Source organism: Erinaceus europaeus, chromosome 12 (genome assembly GCF_950295315.1).
Source record: "Erinaceus europaeus chromosome 12, mEriEur2.1, whole genome shotgun sequence".
NCBI classification, from domain to species: Eukaryota; Metazoa; Chordata; class Mammalia; order Eulipotyphla; family Erinaceidae; genus Erinaceus; species Erinaceus europaeus.
This window is the reverse complement of record NC_080173.1, coordinates 92,536,451-92,557,894: the sequence shown is the minus strand read 5'-3', so window position 1 is coordinate 92,557,894 and position 21,444 is coordinate 92,536,451. Positions and strand designations below refer to the sequence as shown.

The 21,444-nt window shown below is 46.6% G+C and overlaps 1 protein-coding gene across 1 annotated transcript in view; it reads right to left on the bottom strand.

Annotated features, from left to right (window-relative positions):
• Positions 1–20,893, bottom strand: part of HS3ST3B1 (heparan sulfate-glucosamine 3-sulfotransferase 3B1) — a 48,467-nt gene extending 27,574 nt beyond the window's left edge. The window contains exon 1 of the mRNA XM_060204458.1: positions 19,819–20,893. Coding sequence (XP_060060441.1) covers positions 19,819–20,375 — 557 coding nt within the window. The 5' untranslated portion in view covers positions 20,376–20,893. The remainder of the gene's footprint in view (positions 1–19,818) is intronic.
• Positions 20,894–21,444: the final 551 nt, after the last annotated feature.

Below are 21,444 nucleotides of genomic sequence, written 5' to 3'. Positions count from 1 at the left end.
TCTCCAACCAAACAGTCTGGAGAGCTCTCAGAAGGCTAGAAATGGACCTACCCTATGACCCTGCAATTCCTCTCCTGGGGATATATCCTAAGGAACCCAACACACCCATTCAAAAAGATCTGTGTACACATATGTTCTTAGCAGCACTATTTGTAATAGCCAAAACCTGGAAGCAACCCAGGTGTCCAACAACAGATGAGTGGCTGAGCAAGCTGTGGTCTATACACACAATGGAATACTACTCAGCTATAAAAAATGGTGACGTCACCATTTTCAGCCAATCTTGGATGGACCTTGAAAAATTCATGTTAAGTGAAATAAGTCAGAAACAGAAGGATGAATATGGGATGATCTCACTCTCAGGCAGAAGTTGAAAAACAAGATGAGAAAAGAAAACACAAGTAGAACCTGAACTAGAATTGGCATATTGCACCAAAGTAAAAGACTCTGGGGTGGGTGGGTGGGGAGAATACAGATCCAAGAAGGATGACAGAGGATCTAGTGGGGGTTGTATTGTTATATGGAAAACTGGGAAATGTTATGCATGTACAAACTACCATATTTACTGTTGAATGTAAAACATTAATTCCCCAATAAAGAAATTAAATAATAATAATTCCAACTGGTGTACCCAGGTATAAGCTCCAGTAAGAGGGGCAGCAGGCACTTAATTGCACACCCAGAACAGGTGTGCGCCTGCAGTCACCTCCTAATTACTGGCTTGGCACCTGGCACAGGCAGCCTGGCCCTGCTCAGTTTCTAAGAATGTTGGAATTGAGGGTCTATGGGGCTGCTCCAGTTGTAAAGCCAGAGCTGAGAAGTGGAATTTCTAATTACATGGCTTTGGGCTTTCTTCTAGCGATAGACTCCACCCAGGCAAACACAAAAAAAAAAAAAAAAGTCTTATTCAACAGGATCTCAGAAAAATCCATCTTTCCTTTTGAAATACTTAAAAAAGAGAGAGAGAGAGAGAGAAGAGAAGAGAAGAGGGGCTGGGCAGTAGCACAGTAGGTTAAGTGCATGTGGCATGAAGTGCAAGGTCCAGCACAAAGATCCCAGTTCAAATCCCGGGCTCCCCCACCTGCAAGGGGGTTGTTTCACAAACACTGAAGCAGGTCTGCAGGTGTCTATCTTTCTTTTCCCCCTCTCTTTCTTCCCCTCCTCTCTCAATTTCTCTCTGTCCTAGCCAACAACAATGGCAATAACAACAAGGGCAACAAAAACGGAAAAAAAAAAAAAAAAAAGATGGCCACCAGAAGCAGTGAATTCATAGCACAGGCACCGAGTTCCAGCAATAACCCTGGAGGTTGAGAAAAGAGAGAGAGAGAGAGAGAGAGAGAGAGAGAATAAAGAAATGGAAGAAGGGAAGGGAAGGGAAGGGAATGGAAGGGAAGGGAAGGGAAGGGGGAAAGAAAGACATAATAAACCACTACTTAGCCTACTTAGCCTTTGAAGTCAAGATGCTAAGGTCTACCCACAAAAGACATTAATCCTCAAAAAAAAAAATTAACCCTTCTTCTGCATTACCCCATCTCACTTGCATTTCTGCCCCACTGCTCTGTTTCTGCATCCATCACATTTCTCTATGTAAACTTCTTGTCTTTTCACAAGACAAAATGACCCCCATGCTCCCCATATGTTTTGCAGACATCTATCAAGGGAAAATGAGAAATTGTACCCATGTGCCAACAACCATACTGTAAGCCATTAGTCCTTCAATAAAAAGATAAATAATTAAAAAAAAGAAATACAAAGAGTTTCCCCTCAGCTCCTCCCCTCCCACACTCTCTGATCTCATCTTTCTGATCATAGTATTTTTCTTCCTTCATTCTTGGTTACCCTTTCCTGGTTTCCAATGGACACAGTCCCTGCGGACATTCTTTTTTTTTTTTAATATTTATTTATGTATTCCCTTTGGTTGCCCTTGTTGTTGTCGTCATTGTTGGATAGGACTTAGAGAAATGGAGAGAGGAGAGGAAGACAGAGCGGGGAAGAGACAGACACCTGCAGACCTGCTTCACCACCTGTGAAGTGACTCCCCTGCAGGTGGAGAGCCAGGGGCTCGAACCAGGATCCTTACGCCTGTCCTTGCGCTTTGCACCCCCGGGGACATTCTTAATGGCAGTTTCCTCCCAACTGTTTTTCAGTATACTTTAGTGAGTAGAGAAAAGCCAGCACCAAATCCAAAGCAGAATGTAACTGACAATTAACTGGTAGCTGGAGAATCTTTTTAGTGTTCAACATGGATGAGACTGACTTTTAGGCTCTAAGCCCACTGCTGAGTTTGAGTGGTGTAATCATTAGGGAAGTATCTTGACTCGTGGCCAGCCCACTGCATCTACAAAGGCTGAGTCCACACCTCAAGCTTCTGGGACCTATGAGCCACTGTCACACTGAAGTAGCCGGCACACACACACACACACACACACACACACGCACACACACACACACACTGCATACAGATGGGTAGTATGTTCCTATCTCCCTCTCTCCAGGCTGCTATCATCCCAAAGATATCATATGGGTAGGATGAAGCAGTCTTACTCAAAGGCTCCAAAATGAGAGCTTCCGGACCCAAGGAAGCAGCTGGCACATGTTCTCCCTGGCAATTTTTTTTTTTTTTTTTACAGAATACACACAAAAAGCCGTAAGCTTGTCCTATACTGTTTCCAGCTGGGATGGGGAAAAAAAAAAAAAAACAACCATAAATATAGCTGAGTGACTAGACATCCCACCAGCAGAGACAGATGGGAAGGAGCTCGGCCAGTGCACAGGACCCCATTCACATTGGCGCCCCCCCCAACTCATATCCCCCCTGATGTGTTCTCTTGGGCCCAACTTGTCCCTTCTCCTCTTTTCCCATTCTGGAACAGGGAAAAACACCCATCGAAGTCAGATTTGATCAATAGCAGCAATTGCTTTTATATGCTGCAGACGTGGAAGGCTCCCCAGTTTAACTGAGTTCCTCCACAGTGAGTGATGAATAGGAGAAGACTCCACTACACTGGAGACATTTGCGATCAGGAAGCAAACATAGTTATTTGCTATAGATACTGAGACAGTGAGCAAGACTTCCCCAGGACCCAAAGGGAACACTGGTATTCCCTCTCCTCTTATTTTTCTCTTCTTGTTCAGAAAAGCTTTTCAGGAATAGCTGAGCCCTGCTGCAGCAGAACTGGTTAGGAACAAAGGATCTGGGTCGGGCCTATGCTGTGGGATTACAGACTATCAACCACGGGTGCCATATTGGCTGGAAAAGCTGCTGCTTGGAGCTGACTTAGGAGTTGGAAAAGAAAGGTTCTCCTTCTCCCCAGGGAAAAAAAAAAAAAGTCACATCTCATAGGCAAGCTGCTGAGGAACAGTCATCCAAGTTACCCCCAGAGAGGCAACAGGGAGAGATGGGTGTGAGGGTTCTGTCATGAGTGAGGAAGCTGGACCTCCCTTCTCATGAGTACCATGGGGGAGCAAATTCTTTCTGAGAACTGAGTGCCGCCTACAAGTCACCAAGCAGGGCTAAGTGCTAGTCATCTTAGTACCTGGTCTTTTCATGTTCTGACTTTTTCAACACCAAAATACCAAATTATTTCATCTTCCTCAGAAGTACATGAAAATATTTCACAGGTATTGTTCATGTTTTAAAAAAAAAGTCTATGAATTTCTGTGGTATGGCAGAACCCTGCCCCCAAAGGTCTATGTGGCCAGTAAGATGAATGCTCCCCCAAGTGACCAGCTGGTAGCATACTGGGTTGAGTGACACATTACCATAATTGCCCCACCCTCATGGTAACATTTTCCTACTGAGCCCGCCTTCTCCTCTCAATTTCTGACACTTTCTCTGGTACCACTTAACTGGAATCTGTGGCCCTGTCACAGTACCCTCTGGCCAGGATACTTTTCTCCACTTTCCAAGACAACTGGCTGGCAAACTCCTATCCATGCTTCAAAGCTGCAGCCAACAATGACCTCTCCTCAGACTTCCACACTCTGTTCCCACAGCATTTCTCACTTTATTCTATATTCTATTTCACCATGCCCCCCCCACCCTGCTTCCCCGGAGGCTCCTTACAACCTCTGATAATAATTCAGCATAGTCATATCTTCCCAAATGCCTTCATACTGGTTAGGTTTGTTCTAAGTGTCCCAGTGCAACCTGGTGGACAAATTCCAATCATAAATGAATGGTAGGCACCCCATTATTCCACGACTAATGCCATCTAAATGCTTTAGTAGTGACTTCGCAACAAGGCTGCCTGGTGAGTCTGATGTCTCACAAGGCTCCCTAGAAAGACAAGGTAAGTATCGAATATCCTGTGAAAAGATACGCAACTTTATAGGAAGGGAAGTGTGATAAGAATGAAAAGCTAGTCAGATACATGTAATAAAAGACCCCACTCTAGCGTGAAACTATTCCTCCCACCAGACCATGTGAAACACCTTAGAAAAACACCTCTCTGTAAACCAGGGTTCAGGACAGAAGTGAGTGGGTTGTCTAAACAGGTGTTAGAATTTCACCCAATACGAGGAGTCAGTTGTAACAGTATCAGGAGAGAGTCAGATCAATACAGCACGATTAAAGTGTGTAGAGGAGAAATCCAGGTACTCTTGTAACTTAAGTTTTGTACAAACAGGTAAATTCATCCCTGGCCTCTGTAAAAGGTTCCACTCACCTCCATTCCCCGTGATACCTAATCTCAATGTTGCCTTCGTTTCCGGTGCTGTGTGACAAAAGACACCTCTAAGTGATCCTCTGCCCCCCAGACACAAAACAGGAAAACACGTGTTTTGACAAGAAAGTGAGTGACTGGCTTTGTCTTCAGCTCCAGGTAGCCAATGCTGGCATGTTCATTTGCAGAGACCTCAGCACTAAGCGAGGAATGGGCCATCCTTTCGGTGCTGTGATAAAAAACACTGACCACCAAGGTCACACTGTGCTGGGCAGGGTGTGAAACCCCCCCTTTTTCCATCACCATCAAACACCTTGCTCTGTAAACACCCTAGAGATGGAGACAGAGCACATACTTTTGAAAACAGACACAAGCTTCTTGGAGGAAAGCTGAACCAGCAATTAACCTGCTTTGCAGAATGGCAGAGTGTGGAAGGCTCGTCCCAAAGGGAGCAGAGCAAGACTGGACTTGAAATTCTCAACAGTAAATCTTCTTCCAGGGCCTTAGCCTGCAGAACTTTCTGTCCAGGGTTCCTGATTTACTGAAACTCTGCTTCTTGTTCTATACTCTTGATGAAGAAATCACCCAGAGGAGATGAGAGAGAGAGAGAGAGATACTAGGCTCAACACACCTGAACTGCATTTAAACCTGACACCACATGGTAACACCAAGCACAGCAATTTCATGAAAGGTGAAGCTGTGGCATAGTCTCTCTCTCTCTCTCTCTCTCTCTCTCTCTCTCCCTCTCTCTCTGGCTCTCTCTATACTTATCTGAAATTAAAGAGGGAAGGGCCAGAAAACAGTCCACCTGTATAATATACCTCCTCTCGGCCTTGTATACAAACTAGGTTCCAGCCCAGCCCCCACCACACTGGAGGAAGCTTCTGTGCTGTGATTATCTTTCCAGTTCTCTTTCTGCTTCTCTCAATATGAAAAAAAAAAAAAGTCAAGAATGGTGAAACTCCAATGACAATAAAATAAAGAAATAAACAAAGACATCTGATCGTACTTCTCAAAATACAGTCTGCAAATAGCCTGTGGCTTTCCTCAAGGAGATAAATATGTGATAGTAACAATTTGTCCATGTCACAGTGTCCAAAGCCCTGCGTAATTAACTTCCTAGACAAGGTACAGACCATTGTGACTGCTGCAAATCTTGTGGCGAGAGGAGTCTTCCAACTATACACAGAAGAGATCACCATAGCATTGTGCAATGAACTGGGACAGAGTAACATCCAACCCGAAGCTTGCTGAGCCCCGGAATGGGAGACAATGAATGGATCCATGTCCACCGCACACATAGGGATATTGATACCAAGGCAATTGAGTGACTTACTCAAGATCTATGTCCAGAGCAAAGAGCTGATCCTAACATTTGCCAGGTATGGAGGGAGGGGGCATATAGAGAAAGGGCTCAACTTTTCTTAATCAAATTTGAGTAGAGGGGACAGGCGGTGGTGCCCCTCATTGAGCACATAAGCTACAATATATAAGGACCTGGGTTCAAGCCCGTCTCCCACTTGCAGAGAGAAAGGTTCACAAGTGGTGAAGCAGGGCTGCGGGTGTCTCTGTCTCCCTCTCTCTTTCTTCTTCCCTCTGTATTTCTCTCTGTCTCTATCCAATAAATAAAACTTTTTAAAAGTCAAAATAAAAACTTTTTTGAATAGGAAATATGTCACTTGAAATCACTTTATGACTGTGATTCTGATCTGGAAGCTAGCAGATATCTAGTGTCACTACAGGGGCACAAAATGAAAAAGTAAATAGATAAAAAAGCTAATTCCAGGGGCCAGGCAGTAGTGCAGCGGGCTAAAGGCACATGGCATGTAGCACAAGGACCAGCACAAGGATCCCAATTCGAGCCCCTGGCTCCCCTCCTACAGGGGGGTCAATTTATGGGTGAAGCAGGTCTACAGGTGTCTATCTTTCTCTCCCCCTGTCTTCCCCTCCTTTCTCCATTTCTCTCTGTCCTATCCAACAAGGACAGCAATAGCCACAACAATAATAATAACAACAACGATAAAAAAAAAGGACTACAAAGGGGAAAAGATGGCCTCCAGGAGCAGTGGATTCGCACTGAGCCCCAGCAATGACCCTGGAGGCAAAAAAGAAAAAAAAAGCTAATTGCAAAACCTAACAAGAATATCAGTGATGAAGTGGATTAGGGAAATTCAATCCTGAAACAGTGTGTATCTGAAAGAAGGGGCAATCAGTTTGCATCTGTCCACCTCTGTCTGGCATTAAACCAGACACCCAGGTAGGCAACAAATGAATGAAGTCAGGACGTAAGGGACAATGGGGCCTGTGTGAAATGGGAGGAACTGTGCCCCCCCCCCACCCATGGGGCAGCTAATCTCCAGTGCTTCCTTGCACACTTGATGCCATGGGAAAGGCATGCCTAGGGGGTGGGTGGTAGCACAGCAGGTTAAGCACACATGGTGCGAAGCAAGAACCAGTGTAAGGATCCCGGTTCGAGCCCCTGGCTCCCCACCTACAGGCTGGTGAAGCAGGTCTGCAGGTGTCTATCCTTCTCTCCCCCTCTCTGTCTTCCTCTTCTCTCTCCATTTCTCTCTGTCCTATCCAACAACAATGACATCAATAATAACTACAACAATTAAAAAAAAACCAAGGGCAACAAAAGGGAATAAATACATATTTTTTTAATTAAAAAATAAATAATAGTCAGGGTCAGGTGGTGGCTCATCTGGTTGAGTGCACATGCTACATTCAGCAAGGACCCAGGTTCAAGCCCCCCCCCATTCCCACCTGCAGGGGAAAAAAAGCTTTGTGAGTAGTGAAGCAGGGCTGCAGGTGTCTCTCTCTCTCCTTCTCTATCACCCCTCCCCTCTTGATTCCTGTCTGTCTAACCAATAAATAAAGATAATTTAAAAATTATAATAATCAACCCATTTCTGTGACCTTGGGAGAACCAATACAGTTTCCAGTAGAGGGAATGAGAGGACACAGAACTCTGGTGGTGGGAACAGTGTGGAATTTTACCCCTGTTATTTTGAAATTTTGTAAATAACTAATTTAAAAAACGTTTTAATTAAAAATAAAGACTCATGCCTATAGTTCTGAAGTCCCAGGTTCAATTGCCAGCACCACCATAAGCCAGAGCTGAGCAGTGCTCTAGTTAAAGAAAAAGGAAATCAGTAATAGTGAAATAAAATAGTGAGTGTACTTAGTGTGCAGAGTAAACTAGAATACTGGACTAGGGATAGGGAAATGATATAGGTATGTATCTATGTCTATGGACACACACAGTATCTTGGGAACGGTGATTCATGCAGAAAAGTCTGTGTATTGGGGAAGAAAGAAACAAGAGATGGCTGACCCAAAATGGACACCACATGGAATGCCAGCCATTTATAGACGTTTTGAGATGTGGTGTTTAAACAGCCCTCAGGGAAGTATTTATTTGCTTGCTTGTTTGGGTTCTAGAGGATAAGCCCCAAACAACCGTCTGACATTAGGCAAACTCTCTAAACTTCCCATACTCCTCTTCTCAGGGCAGGAGACGATTCAGGACACAAAGCTCTTAGGATAAATTCAGGCTACTAGCTTGCACGCAGCAGGCTCTGCTCACTAAAGCACAGCTATCTATGTTTGTTCTCCTGCATCGCTCGCTTAGTAACTGACAATCCCTCTCTTTCTTATTTTCTTCTTTTTTGCCATTGGAAAGCTCCTAGAAAAGTAAAATACAAAATCATGTTTCCTCATTTTGACTATTTTTGACATATGTTAGGTTGATTAGTGATTCAACAGAAGTGATCATTTCTTTTTTTTTTTCCCCCTCCAGAGTTATCGTTAGGGCTTGGCACCTGCACTACGAATCCACTGCTCCTGGGGGTCATTGTTTCCATTATTTTATAGGATAGGACAGAGAGAAATTGAGAGGGAAGGGGAGATAGAAAGGGAGAGAGAAAGACAGACATCCGCAGACCTACTTCATCACTTGTGAGGCCATTCCTCTGCAGGTGGGGAACCAGAGGGCTCGACCAGGATCCCTGAGAACTCAAAGATGTTTGAGAAGCCTGTGTATCTATAGATTTTAGTCCATCCTCCAAGAACAGACTCATGTTTCTGTACTTCCTCAGTCCCTTGAGCGTTTGACTGGCACAGCATCCAATGTAAGTGCTCAAACAGGTCGTTTTGAGGACTTACTTCTATCTAGGGTATCACAATGATGGCTATATGTCATTGTTCGCATGTCAACAAGGTCACAAAATATGTGATATCAAGTGTAAACCCCAATGTAAACTAAGTACTTTTAAATACAATGTGTCAATGCGGATGTATTGATGGCAACAAAGACACCACCCTAGTGGGAAATCATAATCGAGGTGATAAAGGAGATCTTTCATGTTAAATGTGGGGGAGGTGGGATATGGAAGGCTGACAATTTGTTGAGCACATTAAAACTGCTCCTGGGTTGGGAAAATAGCTCACCTAGGTGGTGTGCTGTTTTCCCATTTGTGGTGTCCTCTACATTGAAGGAAGCTTTGGTGCTGGCTTCTATCTATCTACCGATCTATCTATATGTCTTTTTTTAAAGGGGGGAGAGGACCGGGTGGTAGCACAATGGGTTAAGCGCACGTGGCACAAAGTGCCAGGACCTGTGTAAGGATCCTGGTTGGAGCCCCGGCTCCCCACCTACAGGGGAGTCATTTCACAGGTGGTGAAGCAAAACTGCAAGTGTCTTTCTCTCCCCCTCTCTGTCTTCCCCTCCTCTCTCCATTTCTCTCTGTCCTATCCAATAACAACAACAGCAGTAACAACAACAACAATAATAATCACAATGATGTTAAAACAACAAGGGCAACAAAAGGGAAAAAATAGCCTCCAGGAGCAGTGGATTCGATTTGTGGTGCAGGTACTGAGCCCCAACGATAACCCTGGAGGCAATAAAAAAAAAAAAAAAACTACTCCAAAAAAATAAAGACAAAATGCTTTTTTAAATTGCTTAATAAAGTCTTACTAGATAAGTGGAAACAGTGAACATGATTTATGAATATATTATTCATTAACTACAAAGGAAATTGGTCACCTTTTGGTAGTCCATTAGGTATTCAAGACATTGCCACAGTAGTGATCATCTTCACCACCACCTTCTCTCCCCACCTCCTCCCCCCACACACAGCCATTCCCCCACTTGGGCTTCTGTAAAAGCTCTTTACTGAGAACAGGATGTTTATTTCTTTGTGTATCTGTGTTAACTGGCAGCACTAACATATGCTAAGAGCCTAGAGACTCTGAAACAATCAGACTGGAGGGCACAAGGGACCCTAAGAATACATCAAAAGAGGAAAAAAGGCAAATTTCCATCCAGAGTGGCAAAGAAAGGGGGGTGGAAAAGAGGGAGGCCCCCCTTAAGAAGAGAAGGCACCAGGAGTGATCTGGGAGTGGATTATTCTCTGATTGTTGGCTCAGTGTGTGTCCTCTTCCCTTGGGGAGACCATTCTAATAGTCTTGAAGAACCAAATTCTACATTTCTTTAACATCTCTTGCATCAGTAAACAAGGTCCTATGTGAGCTTCCAAACCCTTGTATTTTTTTTAGTTTGAGCACCTCTAGAGACTCCTAGAGAATAAAGTTGACTTCCCAAAGCCATAACTGAATGACTTCTGAGTATAAAATGTAAACCCCAACCAAAGGGGAAGTTTCTTTGGGCTGTGGACCCACCTTCCACTACACTGAAAGAGGCCAAGCTTATGAGCACCCAGAGACACTTTCCATCAAAGCCAGGCTGAACCCAGTCAGCAGCCCCATCTTTGGGGGGGAGGGTGGAGTGGGTGGGTGGGCACAGCTGCAGACTACAAGGATTTAGGGGGTGGGAGCTGACCTCAAAGTGTATGGCACCCAATGGCACTTGGAGATCAGAGAGTTATCTGGAAGAGGTCAGATCACAGTGACTAAATGTCAGTCCTGAGGAAATTCAGGAATTTGAAGGGTGAGTTGCTTTTCAAAGGCATGATGGAAATGAAAAAAAAAATTCAATCTACTAAATTTCTTGTATTGCATGTTCAGTCATTCCAGATATGAGTGATTGAGGAGTCTACATTTCATTCTTCCACAAAGAAAACTGGGGAGTGTGAAGCAGAGAGAGGAAGAGAGGAAGGAGGGGCTATTTATAAACTCAGTTTTAAAAAAATCCACTTCGAGCTGGGTGGAGGCACACCTGGTTGCCGCACAGGTTACATTACTCAGGGAACCCTTGTTCAAGCGTGCATTCCCCACCTGCAGAGGGAAAGCTTTGCAAGTAATGAAGCAGGGCTGCAGATATCTCTCTATCTCCCCTCTACTCTCTTGATTTCTGGCTGTCTCTATCCAATAAATTAAAGATTTATTAAAAAAAAAATAAAAGAGAGAGATAGACTATTAAAAAATCCACTTCCTCGAGTAGAATTCTTTTTTAAACGACAGTTTTTTTTTTTTTTTGGTCTGGCTCTTTAAATTCATTCAGTTCTATGTCAGAAGACCACGGATTGGGGGAGGGGATAGTGCGGGGGGCGGGGGGAGACGACAGGGGAGGACGGGAATCTGACTCAATGATCACTACTACTCTAGCCAGCAGGGGCAAATATTCAAAGAAGAAATAACTCCCCTGGCAGAAGCTGGTAAAGTTGTGCAAGGGGGGTTAGAGAAGACTACACTACGAGGAAGCCGGTCGGTGGCGCAGGGCAAGAATCCCGGTTCGAGCCTCTGGCTCCCCTAGGAAGTTCGCTTCACAGGCGATGAAGCAGGTCTGCAGGTATCTATCTTTCTCTCCCCCTCTCTGTCTTACCCTCCTCTCTCCATTTGTCTCTGTCCTATCCAACAACAACGACGGCAAAACAATGACGACGATAAAGAAGGGCGACAAAGGGGGAGGGAAGACTACGAATTTCAGCGGAGAAGCAATCACAGAAGCCAGACCTTCCACCTTCTGCACCTCATAATGACCCTGGGTTCATACTCCCAGAGGGCTAACTAGGAAAGCTTTCAAGGGAAGGGGGTGGGATATGGAACTCTGGTGGTGGGAATTGTATGGAACTGTACCCCTCTTATCTTATGGCCTTGTCAATATTTCCAGTTTATAAATCATTTTTTAAAAGAGAGAGAAAACTACGAGTGACAGAAAGGAAGAAGAGAAAATAGAGCCTCAGCTGATAAGTCGCAGTGACCATACACCCATTCATCTACCCGCAAAAGGATACAAAGCTTCTGAGCAACCGGACACGCCCCCCTCTGGGCGGGGCTACGGAGTAGACTGGCGACTATTGGTCTCAACGCAGATGCTCGAACCAATCAGCACCGCTCAATCCAAGCGCGGGGGCCATACCGCCGGGGCTCAGCCCTACAGGTGAGGCCGGAGCACCCCAGCTAGTCACGTGGATCGGATAGTGGCCAGCGATCCGCCAAGCCGCGGGCGTGCTCGGGGCCAGGCCCCGCCTTCACCGCAGGGACTCTCGGCCATCTGTCCCTGTGGCTCAGCAATCCTCAGACCAGATGCAGTGATCTCATGCCACCCTGTGCTGAAGGATCCCCAGGGCTGGCCAGCCACGGAGCCATTTTCTGACATTGGCTACGCCCTGGGATACCCTTCCAGAATGGGCAGTCCATGTAGACGCTCCTCTTAGCCGTTAAGACACGTGGCAACTTGGCAGGAGGGTAGCTGGGGGTAGGGGGTGTGCGTGCAAGGGGGGTCCTGTCTGGGACCTAGCTGGACACTTCGTTACATCAAGAGACCTTTGCACTTCCCTCGCCCCCAACCCCTGCTTTTCCATTCATGAAATCATGAGTGGAAAATGTGATCACTTTTCATCCCTGTGTTCTCTCCCTCTCCCTCTCCCTCTCCCTCTCCCTCTCCCTCTCCCTCTCCCTCTCCCCATTTGTTGCCCCAAGCCTTATATTGCCCAGAACAATCGTCTGGTATTTTATGGGTTTCTTGACAGGTGTAATTTTTTTTTTTTAAGTAGTGTAGGGCAAAGTTATGGGAGAAAACAGGAATTTTAAATAGCAGGATATCCAGTTGCTAGATGAACACACAAGGCAACCATCCACTTCTAGCTTAAGGTAATCAAAAGTACTGACCACCAAGGTACACAATAGTCTAGGGTAGGCTAAAATTCAATCGTTAAATCAGTTATATCATTTAAATTGGTCTTATCTGGACGCGTGTATCATTTAAGGTGGAAAAATGTGTTCTTTCTCTTTTAATAAATGTACCATTTTAAATTCACACTCAACATGTGTAGATGTATGTATACAACATATAAGATGTTACAATTCAGTTAGAAAATATAAATTCCTCTCTGGAAGTCCTCTAACCATCCTGTCTCCACAGATCCACAGTCATGGTTATTAAAAAGCAGCTTTCTTTGGGGGACATACCAACTCAGTACTGTTTGGAATTTAAACACGTCTCATCTGTGAGGCAATAAAGTAAATGTTTTGAATGACCTGATAGTGCTATTTTTTATATTTTTAAGTCACAGAAATGTATATTTAAAAAAAAGAATTTAAGATCAAAATATAATAGCTTTAAAAAATGATAGCACACTTCAATGTAGAAACAATTAAAGGCATTTTTTAGCATTGATGAAAATGATTTATTATCATGTTATTAGGTTGTGAATTATGCCTCACATCCTAAACCCTACCCCAAAACTAAAATTGGAAAGAAGAATCAATACTTGATAACTTTGGGGTTTTTTTTCTTTCTTTTTTTTTTTTCTTTATTTGGTATAGTTCAACAGAAATATGAGAATTCTACTAAGATAATGTGTGTACATATATATGTGTATATCTAGACATATATATATTTTTTCTTTAAGTTTCATGCTCTACTTAGAAGGAACTTTCAAAGATACCAGTATCTCATTTCTTTCTGGTCATGGTAAATGTTTTCATTTGAGGTAGGCAGCATATTGTATTCATTACTCTTGAAAATGTACCACATATTTGGGGAATTCATTTTGCTGGGATTCCTGAGTTTCCCAACAGCTTTACAACTCAAATGATCCTTACAGTTTAAAATCATGTACTATTTGGAAACTCACTCTATTCACAGCCAAAGAGATGCTTATTATGGTCTGCCTTTAGACTGGACGTTCTGTGTTTCTGTCAATCAACTTAATTTCCATGTTCGTAGAGAGAAGATAAACTACCCAAATACAACTGGCCAGAAAGCAGTCAGCAAGCAGTCTTAGCTACATATTTCATTTCCGGAACTTTAAATATATGTCACTTTCTTGATTCTAAAAATTAAAAATGAAAATGAAAAATGCTGTTGTTTTTCTGTTTGTTTTTTTAGTTCATGGTACAATTTCAATTCAGATTATCATTGTATAGAATCTGAAAAACCTTATATCCTGTAACATGTCTGAAACCAAAAGGTAAATCAGCTTACATATTTGAGGTTTAGTAAAATGCTGATTTTTCAGAAATTTCAAAAAGGTAAAACTATGATTTAGTCAGCATTCAATTCCTAATTGTAGTATGTCATTTGAATATATATATATATATATATATATGACATAGGTTGGAACCTAATTTTTTATAAAATTGTTCAACAATAACATCACTTGGAAGATAATAAGTGCAGTTTTATTTATGTATTTCAACATTTTACATTTCTAGAACAAATAGGATGCTATTAAATATTGATTATTTTATTAACTCAGAGCATCTGGGAAAACACTTATGATTAGGTTAATTTATGTTGTATTTTCCTCTCAACATGTGAAAGATTAATCAACCATTTTATGGTCTAATTTAAGTGCCTAATTAAAAACAGAGTTCAACACATGCTACACTGTCTTGCTAATAAATCTTGACAGCCTTGTAACATGATGGTTTGTATTTCAAATTGTTGCATATAAATGTAGATTAGTGATCTTCTCCTAACAGCTAGAGGTGAGTTCCACATTTGGCTTAAACTCCAACAGGGAGAAAGTGCAGTTACTTCAGAAAGGATTCTTTTCAACTGGACCTTATCTTAAACCTTAGACCTCCCCCCCAACCCCCCAGTGAATATAGAAGCAATCTGTGTGTGTGTGTTCTTTTTTTTTTTTCCAAAATAGACTAGAAAAATAGGGGAGAAAACATTTATCTTAGCCTCTGTTAAATTAAAAATATAGGGAAAGTTGCTATTTTCAGTTATTGGCTTTCCAAGGAAAGACTTCTGAAGTCACTGGGTTTTAGAACTGAATTCCAATGAAATGTGTTCAAAGCACATTTAGTCATGACTGTCTTCCGGTTATTAAGTTTGATGTGGGCCACTCTACTTGTTTTAATGAAGAAATTTCATTCTGAGAAGCTTTGGAATATCTCATTTATCTGTGTTCTCCTTCAGTTCTTGGTCTTAAATAGGCAAGTGAAAGAAATTAGATCTGTTGTCAGTGGTAAGACTCAGCTAGGTTTCCCCCTGACTAATTTTATCCATTTTTACCAACTCCTTTAGAGAGGTGAAAAAATGAAACTATTATAGTGGTGTAATTTTCATCCTAGCTACAGCCAATCTAAGGCTGGTTCTGGGATATTCTAAAGTGATCCGTAGTATGAGCAATCCACGGAGCACACTGATGATACATGAACAAAACTCAAACTCTCTTAAAGTAAATCCAGTTTTAAACTCATCCTCTATAACCAACATCAGATGTCTTGGTCTCTTAGGTAAAGCAGCTTGGCATAGAGTGAGTAGGACTGTTTGGGCTGGTGTTTTGGCTTTGTTATATTCTAGCTGTGAGACTTAAGGTCAGATGCTTAACTTCTCTGTGCCTGTGTTTGCTCATCTGTGAAACTACCGACTTTGGTAGAACTGTCTAAGAATTGTAATGAGGATTGAATCTACTAATCTGGTAAGATTTGAAACAGTGTCTAGTACATAGCAAAAACATTCAGTAAGTGAAATGTTAGCTGTCAATGGTATTAAACTACATATACACACACATAAAATCTCTCCCTCTCTTAATATGGCCACAGTATTAAAGTGACAACAAAACTATTATTTCATACAACTGGAAATGGGGGGGAAAGTCAAGTTGGGGGAAGAACTTTGCACATTTCTGCAAATAATAATAGTAGCAGTTGTCATCATTGTTGTTTTCAAGACTCAGTCTGTTAGAGCACCAACTTGTATGTCTGAGGCCCCAGAAGTTTCAGGTTCAATCCCTGGCACAACCATAAACCAAAGCTGAGCAGTGCTCTGGTCATCTCTCTCTTCTCCTTTCATTCTCCCCCTCTAATAATAAATAAATCTTTAAATAGCAATAATCATTTAGCTTTTAGCTTTGTTGATTCCCAAGTTAGGTCACTAAGACTTGTGAATATCTATCACACTTAAGCTAAATCAAAGAGAAATAATTAAATATATGTATATATATGTATATATGTTTGATATTAGACTACTCAAAGTTTAAAAATTTCACAGCCTAAATGGTCAGCATGTGTTGTCCCTGACTGGCCATGTCTGACATCCTCCTGAACCCTGGGCCCATATTTGTCAAACACCATCACACTTGAGGAAACAGAAAGGCTAGTTTCACCAAAAGCTCCTTGAGGGTCCTTATTAGCAACTACTAAAATTGGAAGGCCTGATTCTTAAGAGGACTGGATAATGAACTGGAAACCCACAAGTCTCAGATCCCAAAATAACCAAAGTCCCTGGGAGGATGGACCAAACTTAAAGTGTTTGATTTTTGCAGTGGATAAGGCAGCAGAAAAGAGCTGGTTTCTCGGGACAGGTGTCTAGGTCAGCTCCCAGTTCTGCTGCACCACTACTGTGGGTCCTATTTCATCGTGCCCCCCCCCCACCCCCTGGGCTGATGATGTCTCTTTATGCCAAGTGGTAACAACTACAGTGAAATTCCAAGACTTCATGCAAATCTGCCCAGGCCCTGAGCTACTGGTTAGGCCACTAGCAGGATTTAGGACTTTGTATCAACCAATGAAATCCATTAACTTGTTCAAGACAGCCAAGCTGTCTCCTTCAACCCAAAATTGACCCTCGGGTTCAACGGGTTCAACCATCTGCATCCACCCAGACTTTTTTTTTTTTAATACCTTTAAAAATGTCAAAATGCCTTCACAACATTCTCCCTCTCTCCTGCCTCTCGTAGTGCTGAGGAATTGGCTTTCATCGCGTTTCTGAACTATACCTCTCTGGTTAATTATTATTTATACTTCTGCAATCTGCTGCCTGGTTTCACAGGCATAGAATGGAGCCCAACTCCAATGATAAAATGGAGAGAACTCCAAGCAGAACGAAGGGTGTTGGGGGGGTGGGGGTGGGGACTGGATTTTAAGAGGAGGGTCAGCCAGCCATTCTCTGGCGGCGAGGTCTGTTTAAAGTTAGAACGGCCGCTTTCAAAATAATTAAGTCCATACATTTGCCCGAACATTGAGAATATACCTCTTTAATTAAAACAATTTAATAAAGCAGATGGCATTTAAAAAAAAAATCCCTTCTCTTAGGACCACGCCTGGGAGCTGCAGTGGGGGGGAGGGAGGGCGAGGGCAGCTGAGATGGCAAACTGCAGTTTGCTCCCTCCAGCTGCCCAGCTCATGAGGCCGCGCCACCAGGCCCAAGAATCCCTGACCAGGACAGTCCAGTGTGGCTCTTTAATTCAGGAAGCCGGCCCACTGAGCCTTGTCAAGCCCCCACAGTCCCCCAAATCCAGCAGCCCCCCTCCCCCAGGTACAGATGCTGCCAGAAGCTTCCCCCCTCCCTGAGCTCCCTGCGGCAGGCGTGCAGCGAGGGCTCCCAGGGCGCTGGCCTCTTTTATTCAGCATTTCTGAGTCGATCCGAAATAACTGGGGCAGGTGGAGGGCAGCCGCCTGAGAGACTGAATGAGAATCTTCCTGTGGGGATTTCCACAGCCTGCCCCGGGCGCTTCGAAAACTGCCTGACTGGAGAATTCAGTTTATTTCCCTACCAGTTTCCTCCCAACCTGTCCCTCCTCCTCCCAAGTCGTCTGATCTCTGAAAGCCTCGACTGACTCTGGCCTTTGGTGGATTCCACCTGGAGGGGCGCTAGTTATAGCCTGCCACCCAAGCCCCTGGAACACCCTTCCAGAGTAGGTGGGGTGGCAGTAATCCCTTCCAAGAGTAGGTGGGGGTGGCAGTCAAAGTAGTGACAATGCAACCGATGACAATAGCTTAACAATTAGAGAGGCCCAGCAGGCCAGGCACCTGACTGTGTGTGCATTCATGCCTCCCCAGCCTTCGAGAACCTCAGGATCGCCACTGTACAGATGGCAGGGAGCATGGAGACCCAGTGCGACCCATTGCACCAGCAACCTGCCCGCGGGTCCGGACAGGATTCCAGATTCCATGCGTCGGAGCCAGAACCCCCCCCCCCCAGTTATTAACAACCGGGTGTGCCCCAACTGGGAATGGTGGCTGTCACGGCTGGCTACACCTCGAGACTTGGGCAACTCCAGACAAATAATTAAAACATTAAGACAAAGAGGAAGGGTGTGGGGTGGTGGGGAGGGAGATGCTGGAAAGAAGGCGGCTTTAATCCATTGGGTCAGCCCCCCTTTTATGCTCTATCTTCTCTGGGTCCTGAAAGGGAGATGGGGGTAGGGAGTAGGGTACATTGTCACCCCTCCCCTTTTGTTTTCTTAAGTCTGGAGCCTCTGGGAAACAGGCTGGGCCTGGACGGGTGTAGGGGACTTGAAGGAAGCATAGGTTTGGGGAATGGTGACAGGACAGAAATGTGGGTGGCAGCTGGTGGCAGCCCCCGGGGCTCCCCCAAGGCCAGAGGCTACACCGGTTCCCCCACCCTCCACTCCCCGGAAGTTCAGTGAACCCAGCCACGCACCCCAAAGATCACAAGCTACAGGAAGCATTGATATCGATCCTAATGATGACCTCGAGATCACAAAGTCTTTGGAAACCGACTCACAACTTTGCCAAGAAACGAGTTTCCAGAAACCCCAACTTCCAGGAAACCTACTTTTCTGATTCAGTACGCTCGGAATATTCTACGAGGCCCTGCGTGCAAAAGCGCGATGGAAACCAGAGCCCCGGGGATCTGGCCTTCCCCACCACCCAGGCCCGGGAGGTGGAAACCCGCAGGCGGTGCGGGAGCCCCGGGGGCAGCTTCCCAAGCAGCGCGCCTCTCTCGCCCGCTGCAGTTCGCGCCTTTGCCCGACAGGGACCAGCACCGATCCACGCTCTGCGCACAGCCGGCCGGGCAGAGGCGCCAGCCCACCCGCCCGGCTCCCTCACCTCTCCGAGCCAAAGCTCCTGGGCGGCCCAGTGGTCTGGCTCTTCTAGGCTCCCAGCAAAAGGAGACATGGAACCAAAAGGTTAAAAGATTCCTGGAGGCCTCTGCAGGACACCGTCAACCCCCCCCCCCCGCAAAACACACACACACACACACACACACACACACACACACACACACACACACACACACACACACACACCACCCATCCCTTACTCCCATCTGGGGAGCAGAAGCTGCGCTTAGAAGTTGGTTTAGGGTGGAGACGGCGACCCGCCGGGTTTTGAGCAGAAAAATTAAATACGGGCCACACTGGGATGGCTCGTTTGGGCCAAGACTAGCGGACTGTGTGGCTTTCCTGCGCGCTGTACCTTCTTCGAGGAGAGTCCGCTAAATTACTTTAAAGGACTCCGAAGCCAGGCGGTGGCGCATCTAGTGAAGCGCGCACACTACAGTGCGCAAGGACACGGGTTCGAGCTCCTGGTCCTCGCCTGTGCATGGGGAAAGCTTCACGAGTTATGAAGTAGAGCTTGCAGGTGTCTCTCTTTTTCCCTCTCTATCTCCTTCTCCTCTCTCAATTTCTGTCTCTATCCAATAATAAATCATTTAAAATAAAAAAGAAAATGATTTTAAAAAAAAACAAAAACTAAGGCCACCACGAGCCACGGAGCTGCCAGAGTTCCTCGATTTGTTTCTACCGGCTGCGGCTAAGCAGAAATCCTCGCACCCGGTACCCGATACCGCACTGGGGCAGGAGCCTCCGCATGGCTGGGTAGTACAGCGAAGCGGTTCTCCCGCACCTCGCAGCCCACGGTGGTACCAAGAGCTCTCCTCCCCCCGCATCCGGACCCATGCCAACCGTCCCGCCTCTGTCGCTTGGGGTCGTGGATGGTGGCCCCTGCCCCTGGCGGCGGCGGCGGCGGCGGGGAAACTCACCGGTACCAGGCGAGTCCCTTGTCGTAGCTGCGGTCGAAGAAGTGGGGCTCGGCGCCCACGGCGCGCACGTCGGGGTGCACCCGCAGGAACTCGAGCAGGGCCCGCGTGCCGCCCTTCTTCACCCCGATGATGATGGCCTGCGGCAGCTGCTTACTGCCAGACCCGCTGACGAAGCTGGAGATGGGGCTGGGGACGTCCGGCGCCTCGGGACTTGGTTCCTCCAGGCTGGCGGCGCGCTCGGCCGCCTCCTCCTTGTCGGCAGCCACGGGGGTGGCCGGCGCCGCGTGGAGCGGCCACCTGGAGGGGGTCTCGTCGGGGCCCGGGGCCCGGGCTGGCGGGGCGTGGGCGGTGCGGGTCCCGGAGCCCAGCAGCAGCAGCCCCGGCGCTGCGGCGCAAGAGCCGGCGCACGAGTACAAGAACATGTAGAGCCAGACACAGAGCATGGCGAGGAGCAGGGCGAGCTTCCTCCTCACCGGGGGCGGGGGCGGGGGCGGCTGCGGCAGGAACCCGCCGGGGACATCGAGGCAGGACCGCTGGCCGCTCAGGCGCTGCCCCATGCGCTGCCCGCGCGCGCGGCGAGAGGCATGGCTCAGCACATGGCGGGGCGGAGGGTGGCCGGGTGGCCGGGTGGGAATCGCCGACGGGGCGAGCTTTGACCGCGAGGCGCCCGGCCCGGAGCGCTTACTGGCCCCGTGCGCCCGCGGCCGCCGCTGCTGCTGCTGCTGTTCTTCCGCCGGCGGTGGCGGCAGCTGGAGCGGCGGCGCCTTTTGACATGTTGCCCGAGAGGAGCTGCAACTGGAACGCAAAGTCGGGGTGGTTGCAATTACAACCGAGAGACTTGCTGCTGCTGCTGCTGCCGCCGCCGCTGCTTTCTAAAAGGCGACCCGCTGGGGGCCGAGAGGGAGCGGCACCCCAGAGCCCTGAGCCCCGTAGACTGTGCGCACTCGCCACTGGAGCTGAGCCTGAAGAGCGCAGACAGCCCCGCACTTCCCCGGCGGAGGCTGCGCAGGAAGGAGCTCAGGAGCGAGGTTGGAGTGGGCGGGCCCCGGGCCTTGCGGAGTGACGGGCCGCTGCACCTACCACAACCCGGGGCCCCCATGCAAATATGTGCGCTTGGCTGAAGACCCAGCAGCCAATCGGCTCCCGAAACATGGGGGTGTGGAAAGAGTTTGGGGCGGAGGGGAGCCTTCAGAGCTTATGATTGGCTGCGGGTTCAGAGGAGGCGGGGCCGGGGAGGGCTGGTGACAGGAGCAGATGGTGGAAAGGTTGCAGGAGTGACCCGAAGCGGGGGAGAGGTCCCACCCCACCAAGTGGCGCTCTCCGGCACCCGCACGCATTTCCGCACTCGCTCCCCAGGAACTAGCCTTCGCTGTAGTGGCCCAGATGTGTCGAGACACGAGTTCCCATCCAGATGTTCCGCTGGAGGACTCGTGACCGAGATGCGTGTGAAGCCTCAAAGCCAGACTAGTCCTACACCGGAGACCGGCAAGGGTAGAGGGGGGGAGACTTGCTGGGGGAGCTGATTGGGGAGGAGGGACTTAAGTGCAGACACCGGTTTAGGAAATTTGAGCAGAAAGAGTATTTGGAATTAGTTGCCCATTATTTTAATGTCTTTTTCTTTTTTTC